This window comes from Sinocyclocheilus rhinocerous, unplaced genomic scaffold (genome assembly GCF_001515625.1).
Source record: "Sinocyclocheilus rhinocerous isolate Xijiao unplaced genomic scaffold, SAMN03320098_v1.1 scaffold1112, whole genome shotgun sequence".
In the NCBI taxonomy this organism is placed as follows: Eukaryota; Metazoa; Chordata; class Actinopteri; order Cypriniformes; family Cyprinidae; genus Sinocyclocheilus; species Sinocyclocheilus rhinocerous.
Window position 1 is genome coordinate 1,557,087 of NW_015657961.1, and position 21,787 is coordinate 1,578,873.

The 21,787-nt window shown below is 36.1% G+C and overlaps 1 protein-coding gene across 1 annotated transcript in view; it reads left to right on the forward strand.

Moving 5' to 3' along the window:
- The window catches only part of LOC107721779 (voltage-gated potassium channel subunit beta-1-like), a 36,655-nt gene extending 15,187 nt beyond the window's left edge, over positions 1-21,468 (forward strand). Inside the window, exons 4-14 of the mRNA XM_016529938.1 lie at positions 1,503-1,582; positions 2,468-2,512; positions 2,626-2,670; positions 2,845-2,888; positions 7,840-7,926; positions 18,327-18,412; positions 18,663-18,783; positions 18,876-18,970; positions 19,639-19,759; positions 20,606-20,694; positions 21,151-21,468. Of these exons, the coding sequence (XP_016385424.1) occupies positions 1,503-1,582; positions 2,468-2,512; positions 2,626-2,670; positions 2,845-2,888; positions 7,840-7,926; positions 18,327-18,412; positions 18,663-18,783; positions 18,876-18,970; positions 19,639-19,759; positions 20,606-20,694; positions 21,151-21,240 (903 nt within the window). The 3' untranslated portion in view covers positions 21,241-21,468. The remainder of the gene's footprint in view (positions 1-1,502; positions 1,583-2,467; positions 2,513-2,625; positions 2,671-2,844; positions 2,889-7,839; positions 7,927-18,326; positions 18,413-18,662; positions 18,784-18,875; positions 18,971-19,638; positions 19,760-20,605; positions 20,695-21,150) is intronic.
- Positions 21,469-21,787: the final 319 nt, after the last annotated feature.

Sequence of the window (21,787 nt, forward strand, 5' to 3'; positions counted from 1 at the left end):
ACTCATGTGTCTCAGTAATTTAACAGCTTGTGCTTTTAAATCTTGAAAACAGTTTTGATACTGCAGTGCAGTTTAATTTATCTCATCCTACGTCATGACTAGCTGTAACTATATATAAAATGATGAGCACAATTTTTAAAGGATACATTTACAAAGCATCCACGCATAATAATAAACTTGTGTTAACTTATTATGTGCATGAATGCCATTATGCTCATTACGTCTGCCTGAAAATCTGTCCATAAAGGCATGTATTATTTTTTTCTGCATCGTTTGACAAACAATGTGAGGTGTAAAGAATGAAATCACCGTTAGATGCTATTAATTCCATGCAATGCTATGACACATACTGTATTCCTATATACATAGTGACAAGCGGGCTTTAAATACCAGGATGGAGCCAAGTGTTTGGAGGGGAGGGGTTGAAAAATAACAGTCAGTGCTCTGTGAAATCAACCGAAAAGGAAAATTGTTTCACGGGCAGAGCAAGCCATTGCATTTTGATGAAAGCTTACAAAGATAAACTGTTTTTCTTTAGAATAACATGCATTTTCTGATCATATTCTGTCCCTCTCTCCGCATCACTTCCTATCCTAACTGCACTGTCCATATGAATGAAAGTGACAAAAAATTCTGTGAAGGTTCAAAACAATATGTCTAAAAAGTACAAATCCAGCTCAACCCTGAATTTGGTTTGGACAAATTAAATGTGATGGACATAAATGTTAGAAAAATGCTTCACATGACAGTGAATTATGTGAAGTGGATTTAAAGGTGGGGTAAGCGATTTCTGGTAGCCAATGTTGACGTTTGAAATCACCAAAACAAACACGCCCCTACCCCAAAAGGGTCTCGCCCCTATTTTGATAGCTCCGCCCCACACATACGTACGCAACCCAGACAACGATTAGTTCTGTGAACAGAAAACTGCTGCTGCGTTCTATTTATGACGTATTGACACAAATGATTTCAAATGATTTTCAACAGTCACTTTGTCGCGTCCAGTGTACTAGACAGACTTTAGCTGTTGCAGCGCAGACACGGTGTTACTCACCTATCGAGAAGAAACAAAGCAACCTCAGTGTCCGATCAAAGGCCTTCCGCTCCTTGAGTTCTCTCCAGCGCTGGAAAGCTGATCCGATATTTACACGGGTCCTACTTCTTGCCTTATTGCCTTAAGCCTTCTTTTGTTCCGCAGACGTTTTCCTCTTTTGTCTTTCTGTCGCTCGGCTCGGCTAATGTCCGTCCCGTGCACTGAACGCTCTCTCCTCCACATCATGAGTAGACACGCCCCTTACTGCTGATTGGCTACAAGTTTGTTTTGCTATTCAGCCCGAATCAATTTTCTAAAGCGTTTTTGAAAAATCGCTTACCCCACCTTTAAGCAGCACTGTTTTCAGAAAGGTGAGCACTCAGTTATCCGTTTACACACACTTCTGAGCTCTCTGCAATACTGACTGACAGCTGAGTGTTTGATATTGGTGTGTGTGTGTGTTTTGCAGGTGGCAGAGCAGCTGATGACTATAGCCTATGAAAATGGGGTTAACCTCTTTGACACTGCAGAGGTCTATTCAGCTGGGAAGTGAGTTTGACCTTTGACTTACAGCAAAACAGAGTGGCTAAATCCATCCAGACACCTTCAGCATACTATCTAACTAATCTAAATCTTTCATACTAGAACCTATTAAATGAATAGCATCAAGTGCAAATTGGGATTCAGCCAGTGTATAAGAGCACAAATAATCCTGGATTACAGTTCAGCCTGTAAACTTCAGATCCAAACTTGCCAAGCTGATTCATCTAAACCTGTTAGAGGAAGCAGAAGGGAATTCACTATGATAGAATTGCACCCACTGATAGCATCATTTTTGCACACATTGCTTTTGCACCAAATTCACTAAAGGAATTATGCATTCAAGTTGAGATGCACATAGCCACAAATTTAGTGCTAAATGCAATTTGCATGGATTGGTTTGCTGGCCAGTTAGGTAGTGCATGGCGCTACAGACTAGAGTGGTCATATTTTTCTGGAGCTGTACATCATCACTCTACCACTGTCATAAGGCACCTTTAAAATGGCAAAATTCTGGATACGTGCCTGGTTGTAATGCTTTTCTCCATTCTTTGAGCATAATTTGATGAATTACTGCTGTCATGATCACTAGAAAAGTACACTAACATTCATTTTAAATAAGCTTTAAATTTCCTCCAGCTTTCTATAGACAGTACCCATAGCTCAACGTTAACTGCATCAGGCAAATAGCGCTGACGCTTGTGAATCTGGCGACTTCTATAATGAAACTCATGCATACAAAGGAGGTGTGTTTACCCTGAAAAAAATGACAGTAACTTTAAAGTTTAAGTTTAAATATATGCATAGAGTAGTGCTATAGTGAATTCACCTCACAGTGCCATGGAAAAAAATCTCTCAAAGCAAGCACTCAAAATGTATCTTTCTTCTTCACAGGGCTGAAATAATCCTAGGAAACATTATCAAAAAGAAGTGTTGGAGGTATTTATCTTAGTTCTTTCATATTATCATTTTAATCATCAATTTCATTGGCTGAGAAATGTATAAGACCACTGCTTTCACACATAGTCCATAATCTGTGTGTGTGTGTACAGGAGATCAAGTCTGGTTATCACCACTAAACTGTACTGGGGAGGAAAGTGAGTATCTGTCTGTCTGTTTTTCTTCTGCCATCTGTCTATTCATTCTGTCAATAAAATCTACTTTCATTTTCTCCATGAGATGTAGGCTCTTAGATTTAGTCTGCTTATAAAGCTTTCTTTCTTTTGTTTCTTTTTCTTTTTCTTTCTTTCTCTCTCTCTCTCTTTCTCTAGGGCAGAGACAGAGCGTGGGCTCTCTAGGAAGCACATTATTGAAGGTAGAGATTCTTCTTCTTTCGTCTAATTCCCCTGTCGTTTGTAATTGACCTGAACCTTTTTTTCTTCTTTTCTTTCTAGTTCCCTCCTCCTTTATTGATTTTTTCTCTCTCTTTCACTGTAGTAGACTGTGTGTGGCCTCAGCACCCACACCAGCATTCATTCTTAAACAGTGTGAGATTCTTTCTCAATCCTTTCTGATAAACGATTATACAGTAACACATGCAAACCAAAATATTGATTCAAATACAGTATACAGTGGTGTGAAAAAGTTTTTGCCCCCTTCCTGTTTTTTTAATTGTTTGCATATTTGTCACACTTAAAAGATTCAGATCATCAAACAAATTTTAATATTACACAAAGATAACCTGAGTAAATACAAACTGCAGTTTTGAAATTATGATTTAATTTATTAAGGGAAAAAAGCTGTCCAAACCTACCTCCCTACGTGAAAAATTATTTGCCCCTCCTCTTAAATCATGAAAGAACTGTGATTAACCACATTATTTTAGAAAGCTGAGTTAAATTTCACTAGCCACACGGAACATCAAATTCTTAGTTCAAACACACCTTTGTAAAAAGGTGCAAATGATACCTAATGTATCAATTAATAAGACTAAGTTTGAATACTTGCACGTCTCGTCTGTCTGAAAGAGAGGTTTGATGCAATCTGAAGGTTCAAGTTTATCTTTGCTGAAGTTGGTTGATGAAAAAGAACCAGTTTGCGTCAGAGAATCTTGGTGAATGGAAAAGTCAAGGCCGAAGCCTGGCACGAACTTAGTGTGTCCTGGAGCATTGTAGCTCACATCTTCTCAGAACCTAACAGAACCATCGACTCTGGGCGGGTCACTGAATGTGAGTTCTTTAAAGTCTGCGAAGATTCCCGCCTCTCAAGATGGGCTTGTCCAATGAGAAAGGCTGACGTCCCAAGTGGGAGTTTTGAGATACTGGGGAGTTTTATGACTCTTTGTGTGGAAGCATGGTAATTTGCATATGGAACTTGAATCGAAATTACTTAAGATTCTCAGGACACTAATATATTGCCTATGTACCAACATATAATATACACGCTCGTTTAGATCATCAGAAGTCGAATTCATAGATACTAAACATGGTAGGGTTATATATATGCAGGATGACAGGAATGAGTGTTTTGATCATAAGCCTGCATAAAACAGTATAAAATCTCAAAGACAACATACACAATGACCTGAAGGATATGTGTGTTCATTCAAAGAAAGGTTTTCCTATGGATTAATTAGAAAAGAGTCCATTTCTACTGTGCACTGTGTCTCTTCCTATGGAAAAGGCAGTGATTTTCCCTGCTCACATTCCTCTGGGTCATAAAACCAGTGATATCAGCATTAGTTGCCATGGGGACCAGGGGTGGCCTGGTGTCGTTGCAGACATCCTGGCACCCAGCATGTTTATTGGGTGAGGGGTCTGTGAATGTTTGTTAATCTAATGAATAATTGATTTGTTAAATCAAATGAAAAATGGTGTGTCTGATTGGTCCAGACGCTACAACAGGAAGGGGGCAAAAACCTTTTCACGGCACTGTAGATACAGAAACCATTTACCTTCTACATTTATTACACTTCAAAATATAATTTTCATAATCTGAATGTTTGTTTGTTGTTTTGTTTTCCAGTAAACATGTCTTTAAAATAAGATACATGTACATGAAAATCATAATAAAGATATCAAGACAATCTTATTTTATTTATTTACTTACCTACTTCTTTACTTATGTATTTAATAATTTATTCATTCATTTTGAGTTTATTTGTCTTAACCCATCCAATCTCAAGTCTGATGAATATTAAAAAATTAACAATTTAAAAAAAGATTTGATCACATACAAATTTAGCTGCCATTTTTTAAAGGCTTTTCATTTATTTGTAATGTATTTTTGTTTACCCATTGTTATAATCTCTTTTTAAAGAATGAGCTTGTGATTAATGGCAATAGTAATAAATGTTCCTGACACAACAAAGTATGTTAAAAGACTTGCATGGCTGAATTCATATTGCCTTAATAGCCTCATGCATAATTAAAATGGCGTATTTGCATATTTCGATTATCAACCACATGAAATTATAAGTGTTTGAAATCATAATCTTTAATTGAGTGCTTGATCAAGAGTGGAAATGTGTAATAATATTCAGATTTATCTCTGCTCTATTACTGTATTTCTATGAGACAGAGGCGGACGACTGATTTTCAGAGAGTTTAATATCTGTAATGCCATTTCTGTATCACTTTCAGATTGAGAAAATTCACTGTTTGTATTTCATGAAACTAATTGAATCATTCACATGCTGCGCTCGTCCCACCCTCCCTCCCTCCTGTTCTCCAAGTTATTTTTATCACTCCAGCTTGTGTGTAGTGTTCCTTTCTGGCTCGCCTCTCTCTGCCCTCCTTGCTTGTGTTTGTTTGACATTGTTTGTGGGCTAGAAAGAAACGTCTGTTTATCCTCTATGTACTTTAAAAAAAGCTCCCTGCTAAGAATATCTCCTCCACAAACCCAGAAAATTCTGACTGATTAGAGCCGTGACGGATGCAAGGGCGCGCTCCGTGAGCACAGGCCTGATTAATGAGTCTGAGATTGGCTGGATTACAGTATTTTTGTGAAAGGAGGAGTGTGGGGTTTATCTGTCAGATTAATTTCAGTATGGCAGAGTAATCATGCCAGCGTCTGTTCACCTGAAAGCTATCTGACAACTTTGTTTCAACACACCTGGTGTGTTTGCGCTTTCTCTTTTCTCTTTCAGCCAAGATTTATTGGCATGACTGTAAAGTTTTGCCAGTCCATTACTTTCACAGTACTTAAATACAGGTGTATGAAATAAGAAAAGCTACAGTACAGTGTGTGTATTATTTGAAAGAAAAGCTTAAATAGAACGAAGAATAAATGTTTTTCGTGGAGTTCAGATGAGTGACCCCAAAAAGTATTTGGACACTTAAGCAGCAATCAAAAAATGTTTGAATGCCATTGCATGAATCAATAAAATGTCAAACCAAGTGGCATTTATTTAAAAGGTAAAACATCACAAGCACTTTTCATGCAAAACATTTGACAGAATAGATGTTTGTGAGGTTCACAACAGAACATTTTAAACAAATTAATACTTTTATTCAGCAAGGATGCATGAAATTGATCAAAAGTGACAGTAAAGACATTTGTAATGTTTAAAAAAGATTTCTATGTCAAATAAATGGTGTTGTTTTGAACTTTATATTCATCAAAGAATGCTGTAGCATGAGTTTCACAAAAAAATATTAAGCAACTCTTTCCGGTATTGATAATAATAAGAATGTTTATTGAGCATCAGATCATATAGAATTAATTTTTTTTATGCTGCTGCTGACAATTCAGCTTTGTCATCACAGGAATAGATTACATTTTAACATATATTAGGAAAGAAAACAGTTATTTTAAATTGTAATAATGTTTCACAACATTGCTGTTGCTGTATTTTTGATCAAAAAAGTGCAGACTTTGTGAGCACAAGATACTCTCCTAAACATTTGCAAAACAAATTTTACCGATCCCAAACTTTTGAATGGTGTACATAATTGTCTATACTTTTATGTGACATTCATTTTAAGTGTGGCTGAATTGCCTTTTTGGGCCATGTTATGGTCTATAAGGGATGAAATAATATATTGGTCAATACGATAACTGCTAATTATTTTTGGGTTCACTGTTTTTATATATTTATATGTTTTATACAGTAAATATGTAATTTTTTACGGCCGATAACTAATATAATGGTCGATATTATACATCTGTACTGTTTTGTGTTCATAGTTAAAGTAATACCAGTTTTGAATTTCTACAAGTTTGAAACAAGCACTGATATAGTTCTAGTATCACCATTTTCACAATATTCTTGATAATTTAAAAAAAAGCCTATATTGGAAAGGATAGGGCGTGACGTGTGGCCAAGTATGGTGTCCCATACTTGGAATTTGTGCTCTGCATTTAACCCATCCAAGAGCACACACACAGCAGTGAGTAGTGAACAAACATGCACACACACACACCGTGAACACACACCCAGTGGGCAGCCAGTGCTGTGGAGCCCAGGGAGCAGTTGGGTGTTCGGTGCCTTTCTCAAGGGTCTCACCTCAGTCGTGTATATAGATAAACACAAAGAAACATATTGCTTACAGTGCATAATGTATGTTATGAACTGTCCCTCAGTGTTCTCTGTCTCTCTCTCTGTTTCTGAATGGGGCAATGATGACAGTCAGACTCAATCATTCATCCTTTTTCTGCTTCCTCATCGTGTTTCTCTTCCTCTTCTCTGGTGTCTACAAAGCTGTACTTTTCTAATCCTCTCTCAGCTGCTCACCTGATCCTATTTTTGCTCTGTCTGAGCTTCCTCTCTCCTCTCATCCCTCTATGTCTTTTCACACTTCTGGCTGTCAGATAGCAGCTAAGAATGAATGTAGGTCCTTAGGCAACTATATGAGATTGTGTCATCATTTTTAATCTTTCCTGTTTCATAGCTGAATGAAAGTTAATTTACTTGCCCTCATGTTGCTTCAAACCTTTTTTTCCCCACAAAACAACAAATATTGTATTAGGCAGAATGTTTATACTACTCTTTGAATGAAAGTGAATGGAAATTGGGGCTGTTTGAGCTCCAAAAATGAAAAAAGCAGCATAGAATTATCACAAATGTGATTCATACAACTCATGCATTATATTCCATGTCATATCCAAACCATTTGATAGTTTTGTGTGAGGAACAGACCAAAATTGAAGCTGTTATTTGATGAGCGTCTTTCCTGCAGCATACTAAACGTATCCCAGACCATCTTTTCTAGTGGATTTAGATGCGATTTTGGATTCACTTTCACAATGACCAAACAAATTATACTCTGAATACAAAAAAACATGCACATTTTCTTATGCTTTCTCTCTGTGTTTTCTCTCTGTAGGTCTGAAGGGTTCTTTGCAGAGGTTACAGCTGGAGTATGTGGATGTGGTTTTTGCCAATCGCCCTGATAGCAACACTCCTATGGAAGGTAGGTGAGGCTTAGGTCCAAAACATGTGTCACTACACTGATGCTTCTAGCTTTGCAAGCTCTATTTTGTGCATCATTGCATTCTAAAAATGGGTTAGAGGCAATTCGTAAAGAAATGCAAGTATGCATTGCTTGTATAGAACTGTCGCAAGAGCTGCTATAGCATTAGCATAAACTGTCAGCAAGTTTCTCTTTACTGTAATAGCAGTGCAGCAGTTTAAAGAGAGTCTTGCTGAGCAGGGTAAAGTTGATTTTTTTTTAACCTAGCTACCTGAATAATGGCAGACATTTGAAGGAAACTCTATTTGTTACCACCCAAGCAATGCTAGAACACAGTTTAAGGACACTACTGTTCAAAAGTGTGAGGGGTCGGTTAAATTTTTAAAAATGTTTCTTGAAAGAAGTCTCTTATGCTCACCATTTATTTGATCAAACGGTAATATTGTGAAATATTATAATTTTTTTCCTATTTGAATATATTATAAGGTGTAGTTTATTCTTGTCATGGCCAAGCTGAATATTTAGCAGCCATTACTTCAGTCTTCAGTGTCACATGATTCTTCAGAAATCATTGTAATAGGCTGATTTGCTGCTCAAGAAACATGTTTTTCTTATCAGTGTTGAAAACAGTTGTGCTGCTTAATATTTGTGTGAAATTCATAATACAGGATAATTTCAGGAATCTTTGATGAATTTCAAAATCTTCAAATCTTTGATGAGTTCAAAAGGAAAGCATTCATTTGAAAACAAAATCTTTTATATGTCTTTACTGTCACTTTTAGTCAATTTAATGCATCCTTGCTGAATAAAAGTAGCCTATTAATTTCTTTTTTAAAATCCCGATGGCCCCAAACCTTGGAACGGTGTGTGTTTACTGTGACCCTGTGCTTGGGGCCTTGGCAAAAGTCTGTTTTTTTCTGCATACTAGGTCTAAATTGTGTTTGTGTGCGTGTGTGCATGTGTGTGTGTGTGTGTGTGCACGTGCGTGTGCGTGTGTGTGTGTGTGTGTGTGTGTGTGTGTAAAACAGGATGTAGGGTGCTATTTCCATACATCTCAGGAGGCCATTTTTCATAATCCCAGTCTAACCTCTCTCTCACTCCCTTTCAAATTCTGTGGCACTGCAGTGCTCAGGAAGTCTACTTCTTATAGTCTTCTCTCTCTCTCTCTCTCTCTCTCTCTCTCTCTCTCTCTCTCTGAGGGGGATTAGAGACTTGCCCATGGGGTACATAGTGTATTTTTAAGCTGCTCTTTCCCTGCTGTGTCTCCAAACGCCAAACCCTTTCTCTCTTACACGCACACAGGTTTTCATATCACTATGAGTTCATTCCATAGGCATAATGGTTTTTATACTGTACAAACTGTATTTTCAACCCCCTTACCCTAACCCTACCCTTAAACCATTTTTAGATTTTCAAAACACTTCATTAAAACACTGTATGATTTATAAGCTGTTTTCCTCATGGTGACCAAAAAAATGTCCTCACAAGGTCCAAATTTACTGGTATTACTATCCTTTTGGGGACATTTGGTCCCCATAATGTAGGGAATACCAGTTACACACACAGTCTAATACATGTTTACTACAATCTAAAGGAGGACATACTGCTTATATTGTTTTAATGTGGAGCATTCTATTCTGTTCTATTCAGGACATCCCCAAATGTCCAATAGAGAGGTTACGTTAGATTTAGCTATCTTTTGGGGACAACACACACCTGATTTCTGCCATTGGACTACGTTAGGATTTTTCCTGTCTGTATGAGTGAGTCTTATCAACATGTAAACACATTTAGCATCAGGGTTACAAGCCAGAAAAGTAAAGCATAGACTTCCTACAGTGTGAGGATAATCTTAAGTGGACTCTCCGTGCAAATCACAGCTTTAAAGCCGCGGTGGGGGAAAGCAGAAGATCTAACAAAGTAAAACGTTTAATCATCGTTCTACCATCGATGCTGGAATGATTTTAATCCAAATTGATGTGAAATGTGTTCTTGGCACATACAGTTAAATCCTCATGGGAAGATAATGATAGTAGGCTATTTTAATGAAAGAACATTTTGGTACTGAACTGAGAACAAATTTTACTACCCAGGGCCTCCCTGGAGACCTGTTAATGTGTTTGCCATGTTGTTGCTGAGCTTTGTGAAATAGACATGAGATCATCAATATTTTATATTTTAGTACTGTACATATATGGTCTTCAAGGGGAAAAAAAAAACACCTCAGTTTTATTCAAAGGCCCAAACTGAGAAAGAAAATATGCAATTAGTGCAGTTGCTTATATTTATTTGACCAAAAAGTAAGATGAAATCTGTATAAATCTTTTTAACAGTAGAAATAGTTTATATAAGAAGTAGTTTATATAATATGTGGATAGAATTTTACACAGACAAGGTTATTTTTAATGTTTTGGTGCAGTGCAGTACCCTATAGCCTTTCATTTTCAGTGCATTAGTGTAAATGTCATTTTGTTTGCTTTTTACAAACTGAGGGAAATACTGTAATTATTTTCTACAGTAATTGAAAGTATGTCATGGATGCTGTCAATAGAACATAACTTGTATATACAGTCTCTGTGTATATATATATATAGGTCATGTTCATAATTGAATGAATACAGTCTTACTCTATAATGCCCTCATGACCTGTAATATTTGTTGCCGTTTTAATAAACACCAAACACATATCTGTCTTTAGTAGTGTTTATCTGATATTGTAGACTAAGCAGCTACTGGCTGTTTCCACAAATCTCAAATGACCTATTTGTGTTTGAATCGTCCACATCAGTCTATAGTAGAAATATTAAAGCCACAAATCAAAATCATACAGCACACTGTCTCTCTGTTCCCACACACACAAATCAAATCAAGCTATCATATGACACAACTACATGCAGCACAGAATGACTAATACCTTATTAAGAAGTGTGGTGGCACCAGGATACTTTCTAAACGTGACTGAGTTTGCTAAGCATTATGGGTAATGATTAGGCATAATTCTACTGCTGTTTAGAGCACTTACAGTTGATCTTGTTTGGTGCATTCTGGGTCAGTTTTTTGTCACAAAAGTTTTTTATTTTAAATGATTGCTGTTCTTTTGAACTTTCTATTCATCAAAGAAAAAAAAATATATATATACCACAGTTTCCACAGAAATATTAAGTAGCACAACTGTTTATGACATTGATAAGAGTAAGAAATGTTTCTTGAGCATCAAATCAGCATAGAATGATTTCTGAAGGATCATGTGACACTGAAGACTGGATTAATTATGCTGGAAATTCAGCTTTGCCATCACAGGAATAAATTACATTTTAAACTATATTAAAATAGAAAATAGTTAATAAAAATAGTAATAATACTCCACAATTTTACTGTTTTTACTGTATTTAATCAAAGCCTTGGTTAAAAAAAGGCATTAAAAATCTTGCCAACTCTTACCAACTATAAGTCTTTTAAACCTGAACATATATGGTTTCTTAAATTAAACCAAGCAAAGTTGTGACAAAGTTGAAAGGCTGCAACTGCTGGACTGACCAAATACTGAATATGAATGGATGATTTCTGTTTTTTTCCCCTATATTTTTTGTTTGTTTGTTTTACAACAATAATTCAACTTGATTTATCAAACATACAAATATTTTTTGGGGAAGTTGCTATTAAAATCCACTGAAAAATCAGAGGGGACACGTGGGTATGACGCATCTGCACTCGCACGCTACAGCCTACGCGCTGCAGAAACCCCAGACATCCACATTACATTAGATTAATACTTCAGGGTTCTGCTGTTCAGATGTTCCATCAGAGCTGAGCTGAAGTCCTCAGTCTCTCGTGAGAAGAAACTATACGATAGTTTGCTGAAGAACCATTCATTTTTGTTCACACTGACATGTGCCTCTGGCTTCCTGTGTTTTTGTCTTGCTCTCTCTTTTCTTGAGCAGATGTATTGTTGTGCTTAGCTGACGTTCACTTGGCTTTTTCTCCTCCATTCTCACCCACACACAGAGTTCGTAATGAGAGAGTGGGTGTGGGCTTTCATTTTCATTATGTACTGAGGTAGATTTGGCTGCTGTTTTCTACTCTTCTGTTCTTTTTTAAATCTCCTTTCACCTTCTCTTGCCGTTTTTCTTTTGTTTCTCACGTTCATACATTGAGCCATGGTATAAGGATTGTTCTACACTGAACTATGGCCTGCCCACTTAGACAGGAAAGACCTGACTGGCATAACATGTAACTGACCACAGTTTTGTTTTAGGCACTGAGATTTCTGAAATATCACAAAAACAGACTGGTGTAAATTAAAGGAATAGTTCACCTAATTATGAAAATTCTGTCATCATTTGCATACCCTCAAATAGAGGCTCTACACGGCCATGGTGATGGGAGGAAAAATTATATTTCAAAACATTTGCATTCTCTCAGAAAACATTTGTGTTCCCCCAAGAATCTTTGTGTTCTCTCGCAAAACATTTGTGCTCTCCCGTAAAAGACCCCCCTTCGTAAAGACCCCCCCCCATTTCTGTTTTACAATAGAAATGTTAAATGGCTGACAGTGACAAACTATTCAACTTTTTGTCAAATGTTGCCATTTTGTTAGTGAATTGAAAATATGTAATTTATATGATTCTGATTTATTTAATTCATCTGAATGTGAAGAGACAAGAAACATTAACAGAGTTGTTTTCGGCATATTAGGCATATGATTAAGAGTGAATGTGTGTATATTTTAAAATAAAAATATTATTTGCAGTTAGTTAAAATACATAACAAAAAATTTATAGTTCTTTTAATATTTTTCTTTATACTCTAAAATTCCTTTTAATTCCTGGGCCCCAGTGTCTCTCTCTCTATCTGTAAACACAATTTTTTTTTTGTTAGTGGAATAAAAAAAAAACTATGTGTCTTTACTCCCAGAAGATGCCAGCCAATCAGATTAGAGCCTGCCAGACCAAGTAAGTGCTTTCCAATTTTTGTGCAATATGCATCTGACGGTCTGGGAAGGGACTGTTGGTCCTCAGGCGTGCCATTTGATGAGACTAGGGCAGCCCTGCGACACGCTGTCAGATGAAGAGCGTCCCACAGACATCATTCACTGGTGGCATGTGTAGTGAAGATGAAACACGTCAGTGGACACACAACAAAGTCCAGATCATAGCAGAGTAATGGCCAGAGTAAAGCGCCTGGAGTCAAAACACTGATGAGACAGAGAAAAGCAGCTCTTCGCATATGAAAATCTGAATGATGAAGCAATAAAGCAGCTTTATGAGCTCTTGATGGAGGCGTTTTAGAGTGGATCTGGTACTCGCTGCTTAGGTACTGAACTGAATGCAGAACAGCAGTAAAGGTCTCTGGCTGCTGGTAATGATTCAGAACAGTAATGCCTTGAGGATGTCAGAACAGATGGTGTTCCTGTTGGCTACAGAGTAGCGCTGTCAAACGTATATATATACACCAACATCATATACATCAAGTGTATGACAACACAAACACTGTTGTCTGTTCGCATTATGCATGATCTCATTGGTAATCCCCCCCACCCCACCCCCCCAAATCAAAAATCTAAAATATAATGTTGTGAAATAATAACTGTTTTAATATATTTTAGAATGCACTTTATTCTTGTAATGGCAAAGCTGAATTTTCTGCATCATTACTCCAGTCTTCAGTGTCATGATCCTCATGAAATCATTCTACTGTAATATGCTGATTTGGTATCAATGTTGAAAACAGTTGTGCTGCTTAATATTTTTGTCATAACCATGACAATTTTTTTCTTTGATGAATAGAAAGTTCAGTAGAACATTATTTGAAATAGAAATCCTTTGTAACATTATAAATGTCTTTACTGTCACTTTTGATCAATTTAATGCAACCTTACTGAATATTTCATATGTTTGCATGGACACTGAAATGTACATTATTAAAGTAAAACATAAGCATTTTATGTATGAAAAACATTGGGCGTACAAATACTATGAAAACGTTTAGTTCAGAAAATATTGAATTCATAGATGAATTAAAAATGTTAAAAGCCATTATATTTATTTAACACGTTTGACATGATTAACTTTTTCATTCTGTTCTGTGATTACATGATTTTACCTAACTTAAAAATGTTGAAATGAAAGAAAATTCTGTCATCATTCAATTAATATGTAATAGTAAAATTTAACTATGCAAATTTAATTAATTTATTTTTAGTTATTTATCATTTATATTTTAATTTATAATTATATTTACTTTAATAAATTATAGTAAATTTATAATTTTAGTTATATTTAAAGTAATTTATTTGTAGTTATTAGTAATTTATGCAAACATTTTGTAACTTTTTTACGTTTCTAAAATGTAAATAAATTTTTGATGTTGTCAGCATGTTTCAGCATTTAAAGGGGACATCGGATGAAATTTTCACTTTTTTAGCTTTTTTGCACTTAGTTAGGTTGCTGGCGTGTCTGCCAGCTCAGAAAAGCTGAAAAGAAAACACGCAGCCAGTTTGTTATGGGCTGTCTGAGTCTGAACCTGTGTCATCCAGCGAGCTGTTTCAGTTTACAGCCGGTTTCTATGTAGATAGCTAGTTATTTGAATAAGACCACCTCTGAGCCATATACATATATATTCACATATCTAGTGTTGATGCCCCACGGAAGAGAAGCCAGGACAGAAATAGGCATGATCATATCTCCTCCAGAAATACAGCGTGACAACCTGTTCATAAATAATGTATATTAAACAAACATTCACTCAGAACAACAGCAAAGCCAAAGCAACTACATTTGCATTTCCTGACGGAAATACAGTGCTTGCTAAGTCGCAAAAGTTTTTGTTATACTAATAAGTAAACTCAAACAGATTGATATGCACAAATACTACTACTACTACTAATTATTATTGTTGTTGTTGTTGTCGTCACTACAATAATAATAATTACTATTATTTTTATTAAAAAACAACAAAAATAATGGCCATTGTCGTTGTTGCTGCTGTTATATTAGTTGCAGGGATAATAATAACATAATAATAATAATAATAATAATAACAACAACAGTAATGACAATGACCATTATTGTTGTTGTTGTCACTACAATAATAATAATAATAATAGTTGTTGTACTTAACAACAACAATGATAATAATAATTGTCATTATTATTATTATGATTTTGTTGTTTGTTTACTATTTTTGTTGTAGCTGTTATTTATATTAGTTGTAGTGCTAATATTAATAATAAATACTTAATATTAATATAATATAATAATTAAACAATGAAGAATAAATATTTATAAACTATAAAATACATCTTAAGCCACTATTAAATAAGCAAATTTCTAAATCTTAAAATCTTAAATCTTAAAACAAAATCTAATAATATTTCAATTGCAAACTCAAACTGTTACGATAATGTAAAGCCATTATATTTATTTAACACGTTTGACATGATTAACTTTTTCATTCTGTTCTGTGATTACATGATTTTACCTAACTTAAAAATGTTGAAATGAAAGAAAATTCTGTCATCATTCAATTAATATGTAATAGTAAAATTTAACTATGCAAATTTAATTAATTTATTTTTAGTTATTTATCATTTATATTTTAATTTATAATTATATTTACTTTAATAAATTATAGTAAATTTATAATTTTAGTTATATTTAAAGTAATTTATTTGTAGTTATTAGTAATTTATGCAAACATTTTGTAACTTTTTTACGTTTCTAAAATGTAAATAAATTTTTGATGTTGTCAGCATGTTTCAGCATTTAAAGGGGACATCGGATGAAATTTTCACTTTTTTAGCTTTTTTGCACTTAGTTAGGTTGCTGGCGTGTCTGCCAGCTCAGAAAAGCTGAAAAGAAAACACGCAGCCAGTTTGTTATGGGCTGTCTGAGTCTGAACCTGTGTCATCCAGCGAGCTGTTTCAGTTTACAGCCGGTTTCTATGTAGATAGCTAGCTATTTGAATAAGACCACCTCTGAGCCATATATATGGAGTCCTAGGCAGCAATTCAGCATCTTGCATCAACAAGCCCCATGGAAGAGAGGGGTGGGGTGAGCAGTAGCTCATTATCATTTAAAGAGATATGCACTGAAACGGGTCGCTGACTTGCTGTGAACAGAGCAGTTTTTTAAATATATTAATTCTTTGTTTTTGAAATAAGATTAAAAAAGGATGATGGTTGACAAACAGATGGATAGTTAAATTCCTCTAAGTTCCACTGGATGATAAAAACACAAATGTCCTGGCACTGGGCCTTCCTCAGTGCGTTAAAGGTGGGGCAAGTGATTTCTGGTAGCCAATGTTGATATTTCAAATGACCAAAACAAACACGCCCCTACCACAAAAGGGTCTCGCCCCTATTTTGATAGCTCCGCCCCACACATACGTACGCAACCCAGGCAACGATTATGGTGGAATCTGCTGTATTTATTATCTGCTGTGCTATATTAAACATATTATCTTACTTTTCGGACACACTTTGGGAGCTGACGCTTGAAACAGACAGTGGAGGAGGTTTAGACGCACCAGGCTTAGGGTGTGGAAATGAATGTGTCTTTATCATAGCTGAAGGGAACGACAATACGATTGCAGATGAACAAACAAGCGAACATGACACACGAGCATATTCAAGAAAAAGCCAGCATATATTAGTTCTGTGAAACAAAGCAAAACCAATGTTACTCACCTATCGAGAAGAAACAAAGCAACCTCGGCGTCCGATCGCAGGCCTTCCGCTCCTTGAGTTCTCTCCAGTGCTGGAAAGCTGATCCGATATTTACACGGGTCCTACTTCTTGCCTTATCGTTCCGCAGACGTTTTCCTCTTTTGTTTTTTATCCGCCATCTCTATCTTTCTGTCGTCACTCGGCTCGGCAAATGTCCGTCCTGTGCACTGAGCGCTCTCTCCTCACCATCATGAGAAGACACGCCCCTTACTGCTGATTGGCTACAAGTTTGTTTTGGTACTCTGCATGACTCAGTTTTTTAAAGCGTTTTTGAAAAAATACATACCCCACCTTTAAGGTTCAATATGCCCATCCCCTCTTAAAAACCATCATGTGGGCCATTATCCTAATTATAACTCATTGAGTAAAATGGATTTACTCACCAGTTGGACTATGAATTGAGGGCAATTTCTTAAGGGTAAAGTTGGGTTAACAAGGCCTTGATGCCCATTTGTGATTCTCGGGTGAGGATTCCTGCCGTTGCTTATTTGCATGTGCTTTAGCACTCAGTTCACTTAAGGAATTATGCAAATCAGATAATGGTGCAAACACAGCCATGAGAATAGTGCTGGTAGCAATTTGCACTGGACTATTCTCCAGGTTACAGGCTGGTTCTGAACTATAGGTAGTATAGGATGCCAGTGATAAATAATAATGAAAAAAATTATAATTTAATTTAATAATAAATTATGAACAAAGTATTTTACGTCTTACAAAAAGAATGTGTAAATAATGGAAAAATATTTTCATTCGTTAGTATGTCTGGAGTACTTTGGGATGAATAAAATTGTGCTGCTACACTTGAATATACAATACAGAGAAGTTTAAAATTATTGTACCTTGTACAATAACACTTGCTTAGTGAGATATAGAGCTGTTGTGTCAGTTTGACTTACAGCTGAAGTGCTTCTCATGTTTAATCCTGTTAATTCAGACAGCTGTGAAATAGCTTCAGCTCTTTTATATTATTAGCATTTATCTTTTGTGGATCTCACAGGAAAAATGAGCAACCTTTTCTGACAACACAATCTCAAAATAAGCCTCCCCCAAAACATGGCTAAATTGGCTAAATACAGGTGCATCTCAATAAATTAGAATGTCGTGGAAAAGTTCATTTATTTCAGTAATTCAACTCAAATTGTGAAACTCGTGTATTAAATAAATTCAGTGCACACAGACTGAAGTGTTGTCCTTTCAGGAGGGAACTGCTTGATTTAATCTGACTTATTTTAGCATTTGGCTAGAATAAGTTGATTTTTACAATTCAGGGAGCCTCTATTATACATTTGATAGGTTTTATCTGTAACACTGCAGAATAACTTTAATTAATAATGTGTTGACCTTGTTTATTGGTTATATCCTTTACCATGTGCCAGACAGCTGCGTAATGATGCAAAGTGATGTCTTTTCAGTATTGTTACTGTACAACTGGATCTGTAAATCAGTAAGTGTACAAATATGCATTTTCTGAGTTCCCATACTTTTAAATTACTTAATGAAATACAAGCTGCTTACTTAATAGACATGTCAACTCAACGAAAGGAGAGTATGTACACAGCGCCATCTAATGGTGACCAGACACAAATGATTTCTCTGGCACAGTGGATCTGTAAAGCAAACCAATCCAGAAGCTTGGCTGATATTTTTGTTTGTACATGTGTGTTTTGTCTTTTAGAGATAGTGAGAGCCATGACGCATGTCATTAACCATGGCATGTCCATGTACTGGGGCACGTCACGCTGGTCAGCGATGGAGATCATGGTGAGTGGAGAGGACAAACTTCTGTGCACTTTTCCTTAATGCTTCCTTTTGTTATTTAAGTCAGTCCTGATGATTAAATTATTTTATACTGTCGTATTTAATGCATATTAAACCCGTCTTCAAGATTATTTGGTTGTTTTTAATTGTCCATGTCAGTATCTGTCTGGGTATTTACAGTTGTTGTTGTTTTCTTGTCTTTATTCATTCATATCATTCTCTTCTCATTTTTGTCATCTCTCTCTCCCTGTAGGAGGCGTATTCTGTAGCGAGGCAGTTTAATCTGATTCCTCCTGTGTGTGAACAGGCCGAATATCATTTATTCCAGAGGGATAAAGTGGAGATGCAACTGCCTGAGCTTTACCATAAGATTGGTACAAACAAACACAAATTGTATATACACATAAACACACATGATTAAAATATGATCTATGACACAGCCTAAAGACACAGTCTTGCACCGCAGGTGTTGGTGTGGTATCCTGGTCTCCTCTAGCCTGCGGCATCATCACAGGGAAATATGAAAACGGCATCCCAGAATCCTCCAGGGCCTCTTTGAAGGTACTTTAAAGGAGTAGTTCAGCCAAAGATGAGTTTGCTGAAAATGTACTCACCCTCAGGCTATCCAAGATGTAGATGAGTTTGTTTCTTCATTAGAATAGATTTGGGGAAATTTAGCATTACATCACTTGCTCACCAATGGATCCTCTGGGTGCCGTCAGAACGAGAGTCCAAACAGCGGATAAAAACATCACAGAAATCCACAAGTAATTCACACAACTCCAGTTTATCAATCAACGTCTTGTGAAGCAAAAAGCTCAGTGTTTGTAAGAAACAAATCCATCAAGGCATTTTAACTTGAAATAGTTTTTAAATAGTTGCTTCGGCTGTTTGGACTCTCATTCTGACGGCACCCATTCACTGCAGAGGATCCATTGATGAGCGAATGATGTAATGGTAAATTACATTTTGATTTTTGGGTGAACTATTCCTTTAATCCTGTGTGTCATGGCAGACACATAATTTCCTCAAGACATAAGGATGGATATCTGTTGATTAAACTGATATTTATCCAACTGAATAGTGCCAGATTTCTAGTGCCAGTGATTTAGGAGCTCATATAGTTCATAGATTACACCTTCAGCTAGTATACAGCGATGAGGGTGGCAGGTCTGTCAGGGCAGATTTTCTGTGCTTGTCTCACTCTCTCTCTCTTTCTCTCTCTGCAGTCATACCAGTGGCTGAAGGAGAAGATTCTGAGCGAGGATGGCAGAAAGCAGCAGGCGAAGCTTAAGGAATTGACCCACATAGCTGAGAAGCTCAGCTGTACCCTGCCACAACTTGCCATCGGTAGGTCAAAATAACTTTTTCACTTCAACTGTCACAAAGTGCAACATACATTATCACTGCCATAGTGACTCAACTGTCACTGTTTACATAGAGTAAAATACTGAATTTCTGCTTTCATGCACATTTCCTGACTGAGAAACAAACCTTGACATTAATCCACAGAGCGTTAAAGTCACCAAATCTGAGGGTTGAAAAAAAAGACATACAATTACATACTTAATGAAAAACAAACTTGGCTTTTTTTTTTTTAGTTGGAAGCATTTTTATGATTTGGAAAATCTTGATGGTGACTCTTTTACAGTTTTAATGTATGTTTTAATAAATGTGGTGGTGGGTAATATTCTATTCAAAAATGTATTATATATAATTTATTTATGAAATATTTTTAATTATCTATTTATTGTGTATTTTTATTTCTATGTAGTTTTATTTTTGTTTATTAATAATAATGATAATAAATATTTTCTGAAAAAATGTGTTCATATGTGTATTTTTTTAAATAGTCAATAATTATTTAAATTTTGCTTTATTTGTTTATGTTATATATTTATTATTATTAATAATAATAATAATACATGTATGAAAAAATACTTAAAAATTAATTTTATTGTATTTTTTTTTCTCAATGTAAACAGTTTGATAGACAAAAAATATTTTGTAAAAAAAAAACTGTACTGTTAAAAAAATCCTGTATCAACAATCCTTCCAGTAGCATTTGGCTGCAGCACCCGATCAGAATCCCACCAGCTCAATTGAGATTCCCATGATTCACTGGCTTGAAACTTTCATACATGTAGGACTAAATGACAGATTCCTTATAAATCTATTCTGTGTGTTCCTCTGTAGCCTGGTGCCTCCGTAATGAAGGAGTGAGTTCTGTTCTCCTGGGGACCTCCAACCCTGCACAGCTCACTGAGAACCTGGGGGCGATACAGGCAAGAGTTTTATCAAAACATCTCAAACACACTATGGAATCACTGCCATCCCACAAACTCTGGTGGCCTGTTACAGCTCTGTGCTTTCATCTCTTAACACCTATCTTCTGAATCTCACATGGTTAATTTACATTTAAAACATCAAAAACAGGATATTGCTTGATGTAATTTTTATGTGCCAAGGCAAAATTTCACACACTGATAAGAGATCCAACTAAATCGGCTTCAGATAAAGATGGTTTTATGTAGTTTCTAGCTTGACGAAATGGTTGGACTAGAATTTAGACACAGTCTTCCTCGACCATGGAGAAAACTTGTAACGGGGCTTCAAGATGACTTAAAAATATTTAGATTAAACAAGCATTAAAATAATTTAAAACAACTAAAAATCAAGATGAATTTTATTTGAATTCATCCCATGTGTTTTAGTAATTAGATCTACATTCTCGCTTACAGGTTCTTCCAAAGATCACTGCTCTCGTGGCCTCAGATATCGACAAAATCCTGGGTAACCGTCCCCAGAGTAAGAAGGACTACCATCACTAGGCCTTTCTGTGAACCTGTAAGCCTTGAGACTCAGGATCCCGTGCCAGCCCTCTTGTTTCGGCGGGTGTCCACAGTGTGTGATTCCCACCATTGTGTGTCTGTGTCAACTTCTCCTGCAGAGAGCCATTGTTACAGTTACAGTAGAAATGCTAAAGTGTTATGCATGTTTCTGTTCGACCTAAACCTGAGCTTAACCTCGCATTAAGATCTCTGTGGAGGCACACCTGCCTGAGAAGCACAGAAGCTCCTGGACTCCCTCGTCTGTGGGGTTTTGTATTCAGCTGTCATAACCCATATGTGCCAAAGTCAACCTGGTCTTGACCCTTGACCTCCAGACATCCATTCTGAAAAGGGACGAATGACAGGCCCTTATGAATGGCCCTGATTACCGTCCGTAAAACACTGTAGGGAAAATAAAGTAAGGAAAACGCACTGCTTTTCATTCTGAGAATGTACAAACTAAGAACTGTGATGTATGGCAGAGCAGCATGTAGAGTTGAACTGTGTACGATGTGTGTGCATTGATAAAAATGTGTTGGATTAAAAA